General features: G+C 47.0%; 1 protein-coding gene across 1 annotated transcript; it reads right to left on the bottom strand.

Moving 5' to 3' along the window:
* Nucleotides 1-6,630: 6,630 nt before the first annotated feature.
* On the bottom strand, nucleotides 6,631-14,941 carry LOC125960888 (uncharacterized). Its single transcript, XM_049696253.1, is given in 3 exon segments — nucleotides 6,631-6,636; nucleotides 6,668-6,675; nucleotides 9,745-14,941. Coding segments are annotated over 3 exon segments (5,094 nt in total). The 5' UTR covers nucleotides 14,825-14,941.
* Nucleotides 14,942-17,961: the final 3,020 nt, after the last annotated feature.

Genomic DNA, 17,961 nt, shown 5'->3' with positions numbered 1-17,961 from the left:
TTCCCCCTTTTTCTTGTGACTATTGATTCCAATCATGGAATTTCAATCTTCTGTTCGTAAACTTTGGTACTGTTGTCTTAGCATTAGAACTTGTACAGTACTGATACGTTCTCTAATAAATGCTATCAAGCGATTTAGAATACATGGTCCAAAAGTTAAAATCAACAATAAAACAATAAGAGGTCCCAACAGAGTAGAGATTAAGGTGGTAAACCAGGGGGATTTATCAAACCATGATTGAAACCATCCTTTTTCGTTTTCTCTCTCCCTTTGCCTTTTATCTAAGCGTTCCCTGAGTTTATCCATGGTTTTGGTAATGGTTCCTGAATGATCAATATAAAAGCAACATTCTTCTTTTAGAGCGGCGCATAATCCCCCTTCCTTAAGAAACAGCAAATCTAGGCCTCTTCTATTCTGCAACACCACTTCTGAAAGTGAGGTGAGTGATTCCTTTAGTTGAGTTATGGAACTTTCTAATGCTCGAAGGTCGATGTCTACAGCCTGTCTTAAACTTGCATAATACTGGGGTTGTTGTATGAGGGCTGTGGTTCCTGTTCCTATCCCAGCAGTTATTCCTAGTCCTAGGAGCATGGCCAACGTGAGGGTTATCTTTTTCTTTTTTCTTCCCTCGTATTCATCCAGAAAGGACGAATCTGAATGATAGATAAGTCTAGGAACTAATTGCACTAGTACACAAAAATCAGCTGAAGTGTTGAGAACTTCTAGAGAAACGCAAGGGGTTAGCCCCGTGTTACATGCCCACCATCCATCTTGGGGAGGTACAAGATATCCTGAGCCTGAAGGGAGGCTAAAATCATGACAAAGGTGTCGATGGGACTGGGGAGGTGTTCCTACACAAGTACCATTTCCAAAAACCGAAGACAGAGTTAATTTACTGTTCCCTTCCTGTTTCCATCGACAATGGTCCGGGGAGCTGACATTAGTATAATTAGAACTATATCCTATAGCATCATAATAAGGGGGAGGGGCAGCATAACAGAGCCAACATGATTTTGTAGCCTCCGGGTTTGTAGCATTAAGGACCGTAAAAGCTGCCTGCACCAAAGAAAGCATTCTATCCTGGCGGGTTCCGGGCTTAATCGTTGTCTCCTTCAGCCCAGAGGTCCCGTTATTTTTAGGGGCTGGGGGTAACAGGGGGGGGCCAAGTACAGGGTTTGGGGGTAACGGGGGGGGCCAAGTACAGGGTTTGGGCCTATCGACACAGGAGCGGGAGTCTCAATTTTTAGCTTAAGGGTCATCAATATTCCCGAATCATATCCATTCTTGTAAAATCTAATGCCCCATGAATGGCCATTTATCCATTCTTTATCCCTTTTTCCAGGATTACTAAAGGAAATTTTGAGGGGCTGGCACCATCCTGAACATTCAGGGGCGACGGGTTGGGGACCCCTATAAGAAGTATGAGTATAGTTGGCTGTTACTGTAATAAAATCCCAAGTTGAGGTGGGTCTCCAATAAGTATCTCCTGTGGTTTCACATCCCCAGTTTTGGCAATAAAAATTTTCAGTTCCCCCACATTTATAATTCAGGGATCGGGGGCGATGGAACCCGGGGCATACATAGAAGGAGAGGGTTCTGAGCCAACTTCTTCGGACCTGATTTTTACAACCCTCTCCAGAGTAATCAGCTCTAGTTAGAAGTTCGGACGGAGCATTATGCTGATCATAATAACCCTCTAGATCCCAATAGGGAGCTCCTATGGCCAGTTTACAGACATCAGGAAAAAGGTCTGGCCACCAGGTCCAGGGAGGTGCAGTATGGCTAATGGACCAAGTTACACCTCCAGTTTGAGAAATTACCTGCCAAGTTAGACGTTGGGGCAGGTGAGGGCTAAAATCACTTACAGTCAATAAAGGCAGTAAAATCAAAATTATAAGTCTTAGGTTCGTAGAAGCTTGAGTTTGAGCGGGTTGTCGGTTCTTTGGGCCCACCATCCTGATGATGCCGTCGCTGGTGCAGCTTTCACGTGTGAAGCATGAATCCAGGCAGCGATGCCGTCCACTTTTATGGCCGTTGGGGTGGTGAGGAGGACGGTGTATGGTCCTTTCCATCGAGGTTCCAACGTCTGGGTTCGATGCCGACGGACGTACACGGAGTCTCCGACTTGGAAAAGATGAGTTTCTCCTGGTGTTCCCGGTTGGTAGGCCTCGGCGAGTTGGGACCATATCTCCTTTTGGACCAGTTGGAGTCCCAATAGCCTAGCATACAAGTCAGTGTTATTTTGACAGTCTGGTTTTATTTCTTCTCCTAAGGTGAGAAGGGGAGGTGGGGCCCCGTATAGCACCTCAAAAGGAGTAAGATGGTACCGGGAAGGTGTATTCCTAACCCGGAACAGGGCTAAAGGAAGGAGCACCGTCCAATCTGTACTGCCAGTCTCCAAGGACAATTTAGTTAGGGTCTCTTTTAGAGTTCTATTCATTCTTTCTACCTGACCTGAACTCTGGGGTCTATATGCACAATGTAATTTCCAATCAGTCCCCAAATATCTGGCCACATCCTGACTTACCTGGGCGACGAAGGCCGGACCATTGTCGGACCCTATTACCTTTGGTGCCCCAAATCGAGGAAAAATTTCTTCTAGGATCTTTTTGGCTACCACAGCAGCTGTTTCTTTCTTCGTTGGGAAGGCTTCTATCCATCCTGAAAAAGTATCTATAAAAACCAGGAGGTATTTATTACCGTACCTTCCAGGACGTACTTCGGTAAAGTCCACCTCCCAGTAAGTTCCTGGGTGGTCTCCCCTGAGCCTTTTTCCAGTTTCAAGTTTTCCCCTGTGAGCATTTACCTGTTGACATGGAACACATTCCTGTACAATTTGTTCAGCTAATTTTGTCAATCCAGGGGTTCCGTACCCGGTTTTATGTAACAGGGATATCATTTTTTTAGTCCCCAGGTGTGTCCATCTATGAATCTGTGGTAACATGGATTCTGCTTGCTGAGGGGACAAAGATCCTTTGGTTGTGGTCGGGATGATTTCCTCGTCGCTGCCTGGTTTTTCAGGAACTTTATCTGACAGTCCTAAAATGACTTCTCCCGATGCCATTTCTCGGGCCACCTTGTCAGCCATATTATTACCCCTAGTTATTGGGGTATTGTCTTTCTGGTGTCCAGGGCAGTGAATGATGCTAACTTTAGTGGGAAGCATAAGTGCAACCAATAGAGCCACAATTTCGTCTTTGTTTTTAATTTCTCTGCCACTTGAGGTTAGCAACCCTCTCTGTTGGTAGATGGTACCGTGGATATGAGCGGTAGCAAATGCATATCTACTGTCCGTGTAGATGTTTACCTTTTTATTCTCTGCCATCTCCAGTGCCTTTGTCATGGCAATTAATTCAGCTCGTTGGGCTGAGGTCCCTTGTGGTAGCGCAGCTGCCCAGATGACTTGTTTTCCGTCTACCACGGCTGCCCCAGCCCGACGCTTACCTCCTTCCAGGAAACTGCTCCCATCAGTAAACCAAGTAAAATCAGCATCAGGAAGGGGTAGGTCCGTCAGATCTGGTCTACTACCGTGTGCTGCAGCCAACACTTCCTGACAATCATGGATGATGGTGGAGCCTTCTAAATCGGGATCAGGTAGCAAGGTAGCTGGATTGAGTCCTGTGGCTGGAGCAAACTTGATGCGATCTGAGTTTAGCAACAGGGTTTGGTAATGGGTCATCCTGGCATTAGTTAGCCACCTATCCGGTGGTTGACGGATTACATTCTCCAGGGCATGAGGAGCTGTTATCGTTAGATTTTGTCCTAAAGTTAGTTTGTCAGCATCTTTGACCAGAACGGCTACTGCAGCGATTATCTTTAAACAGGTGGGCCATCCTGATACCACAGGGTCCATTTTTTTTGACAAATAAGCAACTGGGCGATTCCAGGGACCCAATTTCTGAGTCAATACTCCTTTTGCAATGCCCTTATTTTCGGCCACATATAAATGAAAAGGTTTGGTTACATCTGGCAGTCCTAGGGCTGGAGCTGAAAGTAAAGCTCGTTTGATTTGGTCAAAAGCCCGTTGTTCCTTATCGCCCCAAACGAAAGGAGTGCTGTTTTTGGTTAGGGGGCACAATGGGGCTGTCAGCTTGGCAAACCCTGGAATCCATAGTCTACAGAATCCGGCCATCCCCCAAAATTCTCTAACCTGCCTGGCGTTTTTGGGAGCCGGAATTTGGGCCACCGTATCCTTTCTGCTCTCCGTGAGCCATCTTTGTCCCCCTTTTAACAGGTACCCCAGGTAACTGACCTGTTGTTGGCATATTTGTGCTTTCTTGGCTGAAGCTCTATATCCCAGGGTTCTGAGCTCTGTTAACAGTTTTTCAGTTCCCTTGATACAATCTTCCTGGGTTTCAGCAGCTAATAAGATGTCATCAACATATTGAAGTAGCGTTACCTGTGGATTTGATTCTCTATATAACGCTAAGTCCTGATGAAGAGCTTCATCGAAGATGGTAGGGGAGTTCTTAAATTCCTGAGGTAAACAAGTCCATGTCAGTTGGCCAGATATTCCTGATGCTGGGTCCTTCCATTCGAAGGCAAAGTAAGGCTGGCTGAGGGGAGAAAGTCTTAGACAGAAAAAAGCATCTTTAAGGTCCAAAACAGTATACCATGTATGTTGGGGCGGAAGAGTGCTTAAGAGATTATAAGGATTTGGTACTGTGGGGTGGAGGTCCGCCACTCGTTTATTTACCTCACGCAGGTCTTGCACTGGTTGGTAATCATTAGTTCCCGGTTTCTTAACTGGCAAAAGAGGGGTATTCCACGTGGATTGACATCTTACCAGAATGCCCAATTCCAGCAACCTCTGTATGTGAGGACGGATGCCGTCTTTGGCTTCCTTACTCATGGGGTATTGACGAACCGTTATTGGGGTGGCAGTTGCCTTGAGTTCCACTAGTACTGGGGGCCGATTTTTAGCCATCCCCATACCAGCGGTTTCTGTCCAGGCTTGCGGGAACCGAGTTACCCAATCTGTGACATTAACCCGTAGAGATGAAGGTTTTTCATATAATTTATATTCATCTTCCAATCTCATAGTCAATATTTGGAGTAATCTTCCCTTATTGTCAGTTATGGTGGGACCTTCTGGTTGGAAGTGAATTTGAGCCCCCACTTTGGAGAGCAAGTCTCTTCCCAGCAAAGGATAGGGGCATTCCGGAATAATCAAAAATGAATGGGTTACTCGTCCAATCCCAAGATCTACTGTCCTTCGTGTGGTCCATGAATATTGTTTATTCCCAGTGGCTCCTTGTACCCATGACCTTTTAGCTGAGATAGGACCTTTTGAGTGGAGAAGGACGGAGTGCTGGGCTCCAGTATCCACCAAAAATTGAACAGGTTCCCCCTCCACTTTAAGAGTTACCTGGGGCTCGGGGAGAGGGTTCGAGCCCTGACTTTCCTAGTCTTCTTCTTCCAATGTTAAGATTTTGTTTCTGGTTGGCCTTCCTCCATTCTTTTTCTTAGGGCATTCTCTCGCCCAATGTCCTTTTTCTTTACAGTAGGCACATTGGTCCTTGTCTAATGGCCGCCTTCTGTCTGCCGTTCACCCTTCCTGCCTATTTCTATCCCCTATATTTCTTCCTCCAACCACAGTGGCCAGTATCTTACTTAAATTCCTCTCCTGTTTCTTATCCCGTCTTATTTCACGGGCTTCCTGCTCTTTCTGCTTTCTTTCTTCCTTCTCTTCCTCTGTTTCTCTTTGGTTATATACTTTATCTGCCTCTTTTACTAACTCCTGAAGCGAAAATCCCTGCAAGCCATCTGGCCTCTGTAATTTTTTTTTAATATCAGGGGCCGCTTGATCTATGAAAGCCATTGCTATAGTAGCCCTATGTTCCTCCGAAGTTGGATCATAAGGGGTAAAGCGTCTAAAGGCTTCCATTAAACGTTCCAGGAACACAGTTGGTGATTCCTGGGGCCCCTGAGTGACTTCCCTTACCTTAGCCAAATTAGTGGGCCGTCTGGCTGCTCCATGGAGACCCACCACCAGAGCCTGGCGATACATTTTCAGGCGCTCCCTACCTTCCGGGGCATTGAAATCCCAGTTTGGCCTGACGAGTGGGAAACCAACATCAATCTCGTTAGGCAGCTGGGTAGGTTGCCCATTGGCACCTAATACATTTTTTCTGGCTTCTAAAAGAACCCGTTGCCTCTCCTCAGTCGTTAGGAGAGTCTGAAGCAGCTGCTGACAATCATCCCATGTGGGCTGGTGGGAGAAAACAAGAGATTCTATTAAAGCGGTAAGGGCCTGTGGATTTTCGGAAAAAGTTGGGTTATGCATTTTCCAATTATAAAGATCTGCAGAGGAAAAGGGCCAATATTGGAGAGGTCTATTCCCTTGGCCATCGGGGGGGCCATATTCTCTAAGAGGTAGGGCAGTGGAGTCCGGGGAGATAGCCCTCCGGCTCCTAGTGCCCGCTGAGGGACCCCTTTCTTCTTCCATCATGGATGGTCCCCTTGGTGCTGAGGGCAGTGGAGCTGGGGGTCCTCTAGGTGGTAGGGGATTTGGGGCCGGAGGATAAGGGGGTGGGGAATCCAAAAGAAGCAAATCGGACTGCGGGTCAGGATAAATCGCTTTCGGTGGATCTGGGGCGCCGGGTAGCTTTTCCGTGTTGGGGTTTTTCTTTAGGGCTAATATCTCTGACGCTGCTGATGTGTGCGCGGACGTGCCTGTTGAGGAAACAAAGGGCCGGACCCACGGAGGTGGGGAGAGAATTAAATCTTCCCAGACCAAGACGTATGGTACTTGGTCTGGATGTCCGTGGGGTCCTATATTAAATATCTTAGACTTCAGCAGCCTAATCTTGTCTAATGAATAGGATCCTTCAGGGGGCCATCCTATCTGAAATGTTGGCCATTCAGAGGCACACAAAGTCTGCCACTTTCCTTTCTTTACCTCTACCGAAAAATTATGGGCTCTGGCCCGAACTTCGGTCCAATGGCTTAGGGTAAGGGAAAGAGGAGTCGTCATAGTTTGTCCCATTGTCGTCCGTCAGAGAAGAAGAATAGACCACAATACAGAAACAGTTAAAACTCCACGAAACACATATACGTATGGGCCGCCGCGAGCTCGCTTCAAAACCGAAACCTCTTCAGATGGCAGTTATCACAAAGGGAACTGCCGAAACCGAGTGAAGGGGAGACAGAGTTTGCCTCTCCTTCCAGATGAGCCACCAGGGCGTCCCCTAGGGCTCATGGACGCCGGCTATTAGCACGTCTGCCTAGCCAGAGGTCCGATACAGATTCCATAATAAGCCGATTCTTACAGCTTTCCTCCGATAATGGCCCACAAAGAACAAGGGACAAACAGACAATCAAGCTCGAGCTTACCTGGTACCTCCAACTCCCGATGTTCTTGTGGTCCGGGGCGAGTGGAATCCCGGACGAGCCCCCAAATGTTAGACCTTCGCGGTCTCCTAGGAGTTTCGACTCGCCCAGGAAACAACAAGAGTCGGAAGCCGATGCAAAACGCAAGAGGTTTATTGAAGGCCGGTGCACCGGGGTTCCTTGGTCCTCACGCAGGAGGTCGAAGAAGGAACCCCCCCAGGGCGTGAACATGCATTTTTATAGGTCTCAACTTCCTGTTATGCAAAGTGTGGATTCAATTGTGATTTTTAATGATAGGTTCTTAGCTTCTGTTCGGACCAGAGAGGGAACCTGTCCCAGGCTTCCTGATTGGTTCTTTGACAGATACCTTTTTTACATTTTGTTTATCTCCCTCCTTCTCGGAAGGGGGCCGGACATCCTGGAAATTCACCCATTGTCTAAGAAGCCCCTATTGTCTGGAGAGTTCTTAATCATTAGCTGGAACAATGTCCCTCGAGTCCCACATTTCCCCCTTTTTCTTGTGACTATTGATTCCAATCATGGAATTTCAATCTTCTGTTCGTAAACTTTGGTACTGTTGTCTTAGCATTAGAACTTGTACAGTACTGATACGTTCTCTAATAAATGCTATCAAGCGATTTAGAATACATGGTCCAAAAGTTAAAATCAACAATAAAACAATAAGAGGTCCCAACAGAGTAGAGATTAAGGTGGTAAACCAGGGGGATTTATCAAACCATGATTGAAACCATCCTTTTTCGTTTTCTCTCTCCCTTTGCCTTTTATCTAAGCGTTCCCTGAGTTTATCCATGGTTTTGGTAATGGTTCCTGAATGATCAATATAAAAGCAACATTCTTCTTTTAGAGCGGCGCATAATCCCCCTTCCTTAAGAAACAGCAAATCTAGGCCTCTTCTATTCTGCAACACCACTTCTGAAAGTGAGGTGAGTGATTCCTTTAGTTGAGTTATGGAACTTTCTAATGCTCGAAGGTCGATGTCTACAGCCTGTCTTAAACTTGCATAATACTGGGGTTGTTGTATGAGGGCTGTGGTTCCTGTTCCTATCCCAGCAGTTATTCCTAGTCCTAGGAGCATGGCCAACGTGAGGGTTATCTTTTTCTTTTTTCTTCCCTCGTATTCATCCAGAAAGGACGAATCTGAATGATAGATAAGTCTAGGAACTAATTGCACTAGTACACAAAAATCAGCTGAAGTGTTGAGAACTTCTAGAGAAACGCAAGGGGTTAGCCCCGTGTTACATGCCCACCATCCATCTTGGGGAGGTACAAGATATCCTGAGCCTGAAGGGAGGCTAAAATCATGACAAAGGTGTCGATGGGACTGGGGAGGTGTTCCTACACAAGTACCATTTCCAAAAACCGAAGACAGAGTTAATTTACTGTTCCCTTCCTGTTTCCATCGACAATGGTCCGGGGAGCTGACATTAGTATAATTAGAACTATATCCTATAGCATCATAATAAGGGGGAGGGGCAGCATAACAGAGCCAACATGATTTTGTAGCCTCCGGGTTTGTAGCATTAAGGACCGTAAAAGCTGCCTGCACCAAAGAAAGCATTCTATCCTGGCGGGTTCCGGGCTTAATCGTTGTCTCTTTCAGCCCAGAGGTCCCGTTATTTTTAGGGGCTGGGGGTAACGGGGGGGGCCAAGTACAGGGTTTGGGGGTAACGGGGGGGGCCAAGTACAGGGTTTGGGCCTATCGACACAGGAGCGGGAGTCTCAATTTTTAGCTTAAGGGTCATCAATATTCCCGAATCATATCCATTCTTGTAAAATCTAATGCCCCATGAATGGCCATTTATCCATTCTTTATCCCTTTTTCCAGGATTACTAAAGGAAATTTTGAGGGGCTGGCACCATCCTGAACATTCAGGGGCGACGGGTTGGGGACCCCTATAAGAAGTATGAGTATAGTTGGCTGTTACTGTAATAAAATCCCAAGTTGAGGTGGGTCTCCAATAAGTATCTCCTGTGGTTTCACATCCCCAGTTTTGGCAATAAAAATTTTCAGTTCCCCCACATTTATAATTCAGGGATCGGGGGCGATGGAACCCGGGGCATACATAGAAGGAGAGGGTTCTGAGCTAACTTCTTCGGACCTGATTTTTACAACCCTCTCCAGAGTAATCAGCTCTAGTTAGAAGTTCGGACGGAGCATTATGCTGATCATAATAACCCTCTAGATCCCAATAGGGAGCTCCTATGGCCAGTTTACAGACATCAGGAAAAAGGTCTGGCCACCAGGTCCAGGGAGGTGCAGTATGGCTAATGGACCAAGTTACACCTCCAGTTTGAGAAATTACCTGCCAAGTTAGACGTTGGGGCAGGTGAGGGCTAAAATCACTTACAGTCAATAAAGGCAGTAAAATCAAAATTATAAGTCTTAGGTTCGTAGAAGCTTGAGTTTGAGCGGGTTGTCGGTTCTTTGGGCCCACCATCCTGATGATGCCGTCGCTGGTGCAGCTTTCACGTGTGAAGCATGAATCCAGGCAGCGATGCCGTCCACTTTTATGGCCGTTGGGGTGGTGAGGAGGACGGTGTATGGTCCTTTCCATCGAGGTTCCAACGTCTGGGTTCGATGCCGACGGACGTACACGGAGTCTCCGACTTGGAAAAGATGAGTTTCTCCTGGTGTTCCCGGTTGGTAGGCCTCGGCGAGTTGGGACCATATCTCCTTTTGGACCAGTTGGAGTCCCAATAGCCTAGCATACAAGTCAGTGTTATTTTGACAGTCTGGTTTTATTTCTTCTCCTAAGGTGAGAAGGGGAGGTGGGGCCCCGTATAGCACCTCAAAAGGAGTAAGATGGTACCGGGAAGGTGTATTCCTAACGCGGAACAGGGCTAAAGGAAGGAGCACCGTCCAATCTGTACTGCCAGTCTCCAAGGACAATTTAGTTAGGGTCTCTTTTAGAGTTCTATTCATTCTTTCTACCTGACCTGAACTCTGGGGTCTATATGCACAATGTAATTTCCAATCAGTCCCCAAATATCTGGCCACATCCTGACTTACCTGGGCGACGAAGGCCGGACCATTGTCGGACCCTATTACCTTTGGTGCCCCAAATCGAGGAAAAATTTCTTCTAGGATCTTTTTGGCTACCACAGCAGCTGTTTCTTTCTTCGTTGGGAAGGCTTCTATCCATCCTGAAAAAGTATCTATAAAAACCAGGAGGTATTTATTACCGTACCTTCCAGGACGTACTTCGGTAAAGTCCACCTCCCAGTAAGTTCCTGGGTGGTCTCCCCTGAGCCTTTTTCCAGTTTCAAGTTTTCCCCTGTGAGCATTTACCTGTTGACATGGAACACATTCCTGTACAATTTGTTCAGCTAATTTTGTCAATCCAGGGGTTCCGTACCCGGTTTTATGTAACAGGGATATCATTTTTTTAGTCCCCAGGTGTGTCCATCTATGAATCTGTGGTAACATGGATTCTGCTTGCTGAGGGGACAAAGATCCTTTGGTTGTGGTCGGGATGATTTCCTCGTCGCTGCCTGGTTTTTCAGGAACTTTATCTGACAGTCCTAAAATGACTTCTCCCGATGCCATTTCTCGGGCCACCTTGTCAGCCATATTATTACCCCTAGTTATTGGGGTATTGTCTTTCTGGTGTCCAGGGCAGTGAATGATGCTAACTTTAGTGGGAAGCATAAGTGCAACCAATAGAGCCACAATTTCGTCTTTGTTTTTAATTTCTCTGCCACTTGAGGTTAGCAACCCTCTCTGTTGGTAGATGGTACCGTGGATATGAGCGGTAGCAAATGCATATCTACTGTCCGTGTAGATGTTTACCTTTTTATTCTCTGCCATCTCCAGTGCCTTTGTCATGGCAATTAATTCAGCTCGTTGGGCTGAGGTCCCTTGTGGTAGCGCAGCTGCCCAGATGACTTGTTTTCCGTCTACCACGGCTGCCCCAGCCCGACGCTTACCTCCTTCCAGGAAACTGCTCCCATCAGTAAACCAAGTAAAATCAGCATCAGGAAGGGGTAGGTCCGTCAGATCTGGTCTACTACCGTGTGCTGCAGCCAACACTTCCTGACAATCATGGATGATGGTGGAGCCTTCTAAATCGGGATCAGGTAGCAAGGTAGCTGGATTGAGTCCTGTGGCTGGAGCAAACTTGATGCGATCTGAGTTTAGCAACAGGGTTTGGTAATGGGTCATCCTGGCATTAGTTAGCCACCTATCCGGTGGTTGACGGATTACATTCTCCAGGGCATGAGGAGCTGTTATCGTTAGATTTTGTCCTAAAGTTAGTTTGTCAGCATCTTTGACCAGAACGGCTACTGCAGCGATTATCTTTAAACAGGTGGGCCATCCTGATACCACAGGGTCCATTTTTTTTGACAAATAAGCAACTGGGCGATTCCAGGGACCCAATTTCTGAGTCAATACTCCTTTTGCAATGCCCTTATTTTCGGCCACATATAAATGAAAAGGTTTGGTTACATCTGGCAGTCCTAGGGCTGGAGCTGAAAGTAAAGCTCGTTTGATTTGGTCAAAAGCCCGTTGTTCCTTATCGCCCCAAACGAAAGGAGTGCTGTTTTTGGTTAGGGGGCACAATGGGGCTGTCAGCTTGGCAAACCCTGGAATCCATAGTCTACAGAATCCGGCCATCCCCCAAAATTCTCTAACCTGCCTGGCGTTTTTGGGAGCCGGAATTTGGGCCACCGTATCCTTTCTGCTCTCCGTGAGCCATCTTTGTCCCCCTTTTAACAGGTACCCCAGGTAACTGACCTGTTGTTGGCATATTTGTGCTTTCTTGGCTGAAGCTCTATATCCCAGGGTTCTGAGCTCTGTTAACAGTTTTTCAGTTCCCTTGATACAATCTTCCTGGGTTTCAGCAGCTAATAAGATGTCATCAACATATTGAAGTAGCGTTACCTGTGGATTTGATTCTCTATATAACGCTAAGTCCTGATGAAGAGCTTCATCGAAGATGGTAGGGGAGTTCTTAAATTCCTGAGGTAAACAAGTCCATGTCAGTTGGCCAGATATTCCTGATGCTGGGTCCTTCCATTCGAAGGCAAAGTAAGGCTGGCTGAGGGGAGAAAGTCTTAGACAGAAAAAAGCATCTTTAAGGTCCAAAACAGTATACCATGTATGTTGGGGCGGAAGAGTGCTTAAGAGATTATAAGGATTTGGTACTGTGGGGTGGAGGTCCGCCACTCGTTTATTTACCTCACGCAGGTCTTGCACTGGTTGGTAATCATTAGTTCCCGGTTTCTTAACTGGCAAAAGAGGGGTATTCCACGTGGATTGACATCTTACCAGAATGCCCAATTCCAGCAACCTCTGTATGTGAGGACGGATGCCGTCTTTGGCTTCCTTACTCATGGGGTATTGACGAACCGTTATTGGGGTGGCAGTTGCCTTGAGTTCCACTAGTACTGGGGGCCGATTTTTAGCCATCCCCATACCAGCGGTTTCTGTCCAGGCTTGCGGGAACCGAGTTACCCAATCTGTGACATTAACCCGTAGAGATGAAGGTTTTTCATATAATTTATATTCATCTTCCAATCTCATAGTCAATATTTGGAGTAATCTTCCCTTATTGTCAGTTATGGTGGGACCTTCTGGTTGGAAGTGAATTTGAGCCCCCACTTTGGAGAGCAAGTCTCTTCCCAGCAAAGGATAGGGGCATTCCGGAATAATCAAAAATGAATGGGTTACTCGTCCAATCCCAAGATCTACTGTCCTTCGTGTGGTCCATGAATATTGTTTATTCCCAGTGGCTCCTTGTACCCATGACCTTTTAGCTGAGATAGGACCTTTTGAGTGGAGAAGGACGGAGTGCTGGGCTCCAGTATCCACCAAAAATTGAACAGGTTCCCCCTCCACTTTAAGAGTTACCTGGGGCTCGGGGAGAGGGTTCGAGCCCTGACTTTCCTAGTCTTCTTCTTCCAATGTTAAGATTTTGTTTCTGGTTGGCCTTCCTCCATTCTTTTTCTTAGGGCATTCTCTCGCCCAATGTCCTTTTTCTTTACAGTAGGCACATTGGTCCTTGTCTAATGGCCGCCTTCTGTCTGCCGTTCGCCCTTCCTGCCTATTTCTATCCCCTATATTTCTTCCTCCAACCACAGTGGCCAGTATCTTACTTAAATTCCTCTCCTGTTTCTTATCCCGTCTTATTTCACGGGCTTCCTGCTCTTTCTGCTTTCTTTCTTCCTTCTCTTCCTCTGTTTCTCTTTGGTTATATACTTTATCTGCCTCTTTTACTAACTCCTGAAGCGAAAATCCCTGCAAGCCATCTGGCCTCTGTAATTTTTTTTTAATATCAGGGGCCGCTTGATCTATGAAAGCCATTGCTATAGTAGCCCTATGTTCCTCCGAAGTTGGATCATAAGGGGTAAAGCGTCTAAAGGCTTCCATTAAACGTTCCAGGAACACAGTTGGTGATTCCTGGGGCCCCTGAGTGACTTCCCTTACCTTAGCCAAATTAGTGGGCCGTCTGGCTGCTCCATGGAGACCCACCACCAGAGCCTGGCGATACATTTTCAGGCGCTCCCTACCTTCCGGGGCATTGAAATCCCAGTTTGGCCTGACGAGTGGGAAACCAACATCAATCTCGTTAGGCAGCTGGGTAGGTTGCCCATTGGCACCTAATACATTTTTTCTGGCTTCTAAAAGAACCCGTTGCCTCTCCTCAGTCGTTAGGAGAGTCTGAAGCAGCTGCTGACAATCATCCCATGTGGGCTGGTGGGAGAAAACAAGAGATTCTATTAAAGCGGTAAGGGCCTGTGGATTTTCGGAAAAAGTTGGGTTATGCATTTTCCAATTATAAAGATCTGCAGAGGAAAAGGGCCAATATTGGAGAGGTCTATTCCCTTGGCCATCGGGGGGGCCATATTCTCTAAGAGGTAGGGCAGTGGAGTCCGGGGAGATAGCCCTCCGGCTCCTAGTGCCCGCTGAGGGACCCCTTTCTTCTTCCATCATGGATGGTCCCCTTGGTGCTGAGGGCAGTGGAGCTGGGGGTCCTCTAGGTGGTAGGGGATTTGGGGCCGGAGGATAAGGGGGTGGGGAATCCAAAAGAAGCAAATCGGACTGCGGGTCAGGATAAATCGCTTTCGGTGGATCTGGGGCGCCGGGTAGCTTTTCCGTGTTGGGGTTTTTCTTTAGGGCTAATATCTCTGACGCTGCTGATGTGTGCGCGGACGTGCCTGTTGAGGAAACAAAGGGCCGGACCCACGGAGGTGGGGAGAGAATTAAATCTTCCCAGACCAAGACGTATGGTACTTGGTCTGGATGTCCGTGGGGTCCTATATTAAATATCTTAGACTTCAGCAGCCTAATCTTGTCTAATGAATAGGATCCTTCAGGGGGCCATCCTATCTGAAATGTTGGCCATTCAGAGGCACACAAAGTCTGCCACTTTCCTTTCTTTACCTCTACCGAAAAATTATGGGCTCTGGCCCGAACTTCGGTCCAATGGCTTAGGGTAAGGGAAAGAGGAGTCGTCATAGTTTGTCCCATTGTCGTCCGTCAGAGAAGAAGAATAGACCACAATACAGAAACAGTTAAAACTCCACGAAACACATATACGTATGGGCCGCCGCGAGCTCGCTTCAAAACCGAAACCTCTTCAGATGGCAGTTATCACAAAGGGAACTGCCGAAACCGAGTGAAGGGGAGACAGAGTTTGCCTCTCCTTCCAGATGAGCCACCAGGGCGTCCCCTAGGGCTCATGGACGCCGGCTATTAGCACGTCTGCCTAGCCAGAGGTCCGATACAGATTCCATAATAAGCCGATTCTTACAGCTTTCCTCCGATAATGGCCCACAAAGAACAAGGGACAAACAGACAATCAAGCTCGCGCTTACCTGGTACCTCCAACTCCCGATGTTCTTGTGGTCCGGGGCGAGTGGAATCCCGGACGAGCCCCCAAATGTTAGACCTTCGCGGTCTCCTAGGAGTTTCGACTCGCCCAGGAAACAACAAGAGTCGGAAGCCGATGCAAAACGCAAGAGGTTTATTGAAGGCCGGTGCACCGGGGTTCCTTGGTCCTCACGCAGGAGGTCGAAGAAGGAACCCCCCCAGGGCGTGAACATGCATTTTTATAGGTCTCAACTTCCTGTTATGCAAAGTGTGGATTCAATTGTGATTTTTAATGATAGGTTCTTAGCTTCTGTTCGGACCAGAGAGGGAACCTGTCCCAGGCTTCCTGATTGGTTCTTTGACAGATACCTTTTTTACATTTTGTTTATCTCCCTCCTTCTCGGAAGGGGGCCGGACATCCTGGAAATTCACCCATTGTCTAAGAAGCCCCTATTGTCTGGAGAGTTCTTAATCATTAGCTGGAACAATGTCCCTCGAGTCCCACATTTCCCCCTTTTTCTTGTGACTATTGATTCCAATCATGGAATTTCAATCTTCTGTTCGTAAACTTTGGTACTGTTGTCTTAGCATTAGAACTTGTACAGTACTGATACGTTCTCTAATAAATGCTATCAAGCGATTTAGAATACATGGTCCAAAAGTTAAAATCAACAATAAAACAATAAGAGGTCCCAACAGAGTAGAGATTAAGGTGGTAAACCAGGGGGATTTATCAAACCATGATTGAAACCATCCTTTTTCGTTTTCTCTCTCCCTTTGCCTTTTATCTAAGCGTTCCCTGAGTTTATCCATGGTTTTGGTAATGGTTCCTGAATGATCAATATAAAAGCAACATTCTTCTTTTAGAGCGGCGCATAATCCCCCTTCCTTAAGAAACAGCAAATCTAGGCCTCTTCTATTCTGCAACACCACTTCTGAAAGTGAGGTGAGTGATTCCTTTAGTTGAGTTATGGAACTTTCTAATGCTCGAAGGTCGATGTCTACAGCCTGTCTTAAACTTGCATAATACTGGGGTTGTTGTATGAGGGCTGTGGTTCCTGTTCCTATCCCAGCAGTTATTCCTAGTCCTAGGAGCATGGCCAACGTGAGGGTTATCTTTTTCTTTTTTCTTCCCTCGTATTCATCCAGAAAGGACGAATCTGAATGATAGATAAGTCTAGGAACTAATTGCACTAGTACACAAAAATCAGCTGAAGTGTTGAGAACTTCTAGAGAAACGCAAGGGGTTAGCCCCGTGTTACATGCCCACCATCCATCTTGGGGAGGTACAAGATATCCTGAGCCTGAAGGGAGGCTAAAATCATGACAAAGGTGTCGATGGGACTGGGGAGGTGTTCCTACACAAGTACCATTTCCAAAAACCGAAGACAGAGTTAATTTACTGTTCCCTTCCTGTTTCCATCGACAATGGTCCGGGGAGCTGACATTAGTATAATTAGAACTATATCCTATAGCATCATAATAAGGGGGAGGGGCAGCATAACAGAGCCAACATGATTTTGTAGCCTCCGGGTTTGTAGCATTAAGGACCGTAAAAGCTGCCTGCACCAAAGAAAGCATTCTATCCTGGCGGGTTCCGGGCTTAATCGTTGTCTCTTTCAGCCCAGAGGTCCCGTTATTTTTAGGGGCTGGGGGTAACAGGGGGGGGCCAAGTACAGGGTTTGGGGGTAACGGGGGGGGCCAAGTACAGGGTTTGGGCCTATCGACACAGGAGCGGGAGTCTCAATTTTTAGCTTAAGGGTCATCAATATTCCCGAATCATATCCATTCTTGTAAAATCTAATGCCCCATGAATGGCCATTTATCCATTCTTTATCCCTTTTTCCAGGATTACTAAAGGAAATTTTGAGGGGCTGGCACCATCCTGAACATTCAGGGGCGACGGGTTGGGGACCCCTATAAGAAGTATGAGTATAGTTGGCTGTTACTGTAATAAAATCCCAAGTTGAGGTGGGTCTCCAATAAGTATCTCCTGTGGTTTCACATCCCCAGTTTTGGCAATAAAAATTTTCAGTTCCCCCACATTTATAATTCAGGGATCGGGGGCGATGGAACCCGGGGCATACATAGAAGGAGAGGGTTCTGAGCCAACTTCTTCGGACCTGATTTTTACAACCCTCTCCAGAGTAATCAGCTCTAGTTAGAAGTTCGGACGGAGCATTATGCTGATCATAATAACCCTCTAGATCCCAATAGGGAGCTCCTATGGCCAGTTTACAGACATCAGGAAAAAGGTCTGGCCACCAGGTCCAGGGAGGTGCAGTATGGCTAATGGACCAAGTTACACCTCCAGTTTGAGAAATTACCTGCCAAGTTAGACGTTGGGGCAGGTGAGGGCTAAAATCACTTACAGTCAATAAAGGCAGTAAAATCAAAATTATAAGTCTTAGGTTCGTAGAAGCTTGAGTTTGAGCGGGTTGTCGGTTCTTTGGGCCCACCATCCTGATGATGCCGTCGCTGGTGCAGCTTTCACGTGTGAAGCATGAATCCAGGCAGCGATGCCGTCCACTTTTATGGCCGTTGGGGTGGTGAGGAGGACGGTGTATGGTCCTTTCCATCGAGGTTCCAACGTCTGGGTTCGATGCCGACGGACGTACACGGAGTCTCCGACTTGGAAAAGATGAGTTTCTCCTGGTGTTCCCGGTTGGTAGGCCTCGGCGAGTTGGGACCATATCTCCTTTTGGACCAGTTGGAGTCCCAATAGCCTAGCATACAAGTCAGTGTTATTTTGACAGTCTGGTTTTATTTCTTCTCCTAAGGTGAGAAGGGGAGGT

Source organism: Orcinus orca, chromosome 13 (assembly GCF_937001465.1).
Source record: "Orcinus orca chromosome 13, mOrcOrc1.1, whole genome shotgun sequence".
NCBI lineage: Eukaryota > Metazoa > Chordata > Mammalia > Artiodactyla > Delphinidae > Orcinus > Orcinus orca.
Note: the sequence above shows the minus strand (reverse complement) of the source record. Positions and strands in the feature narration are given on the sequence as shown.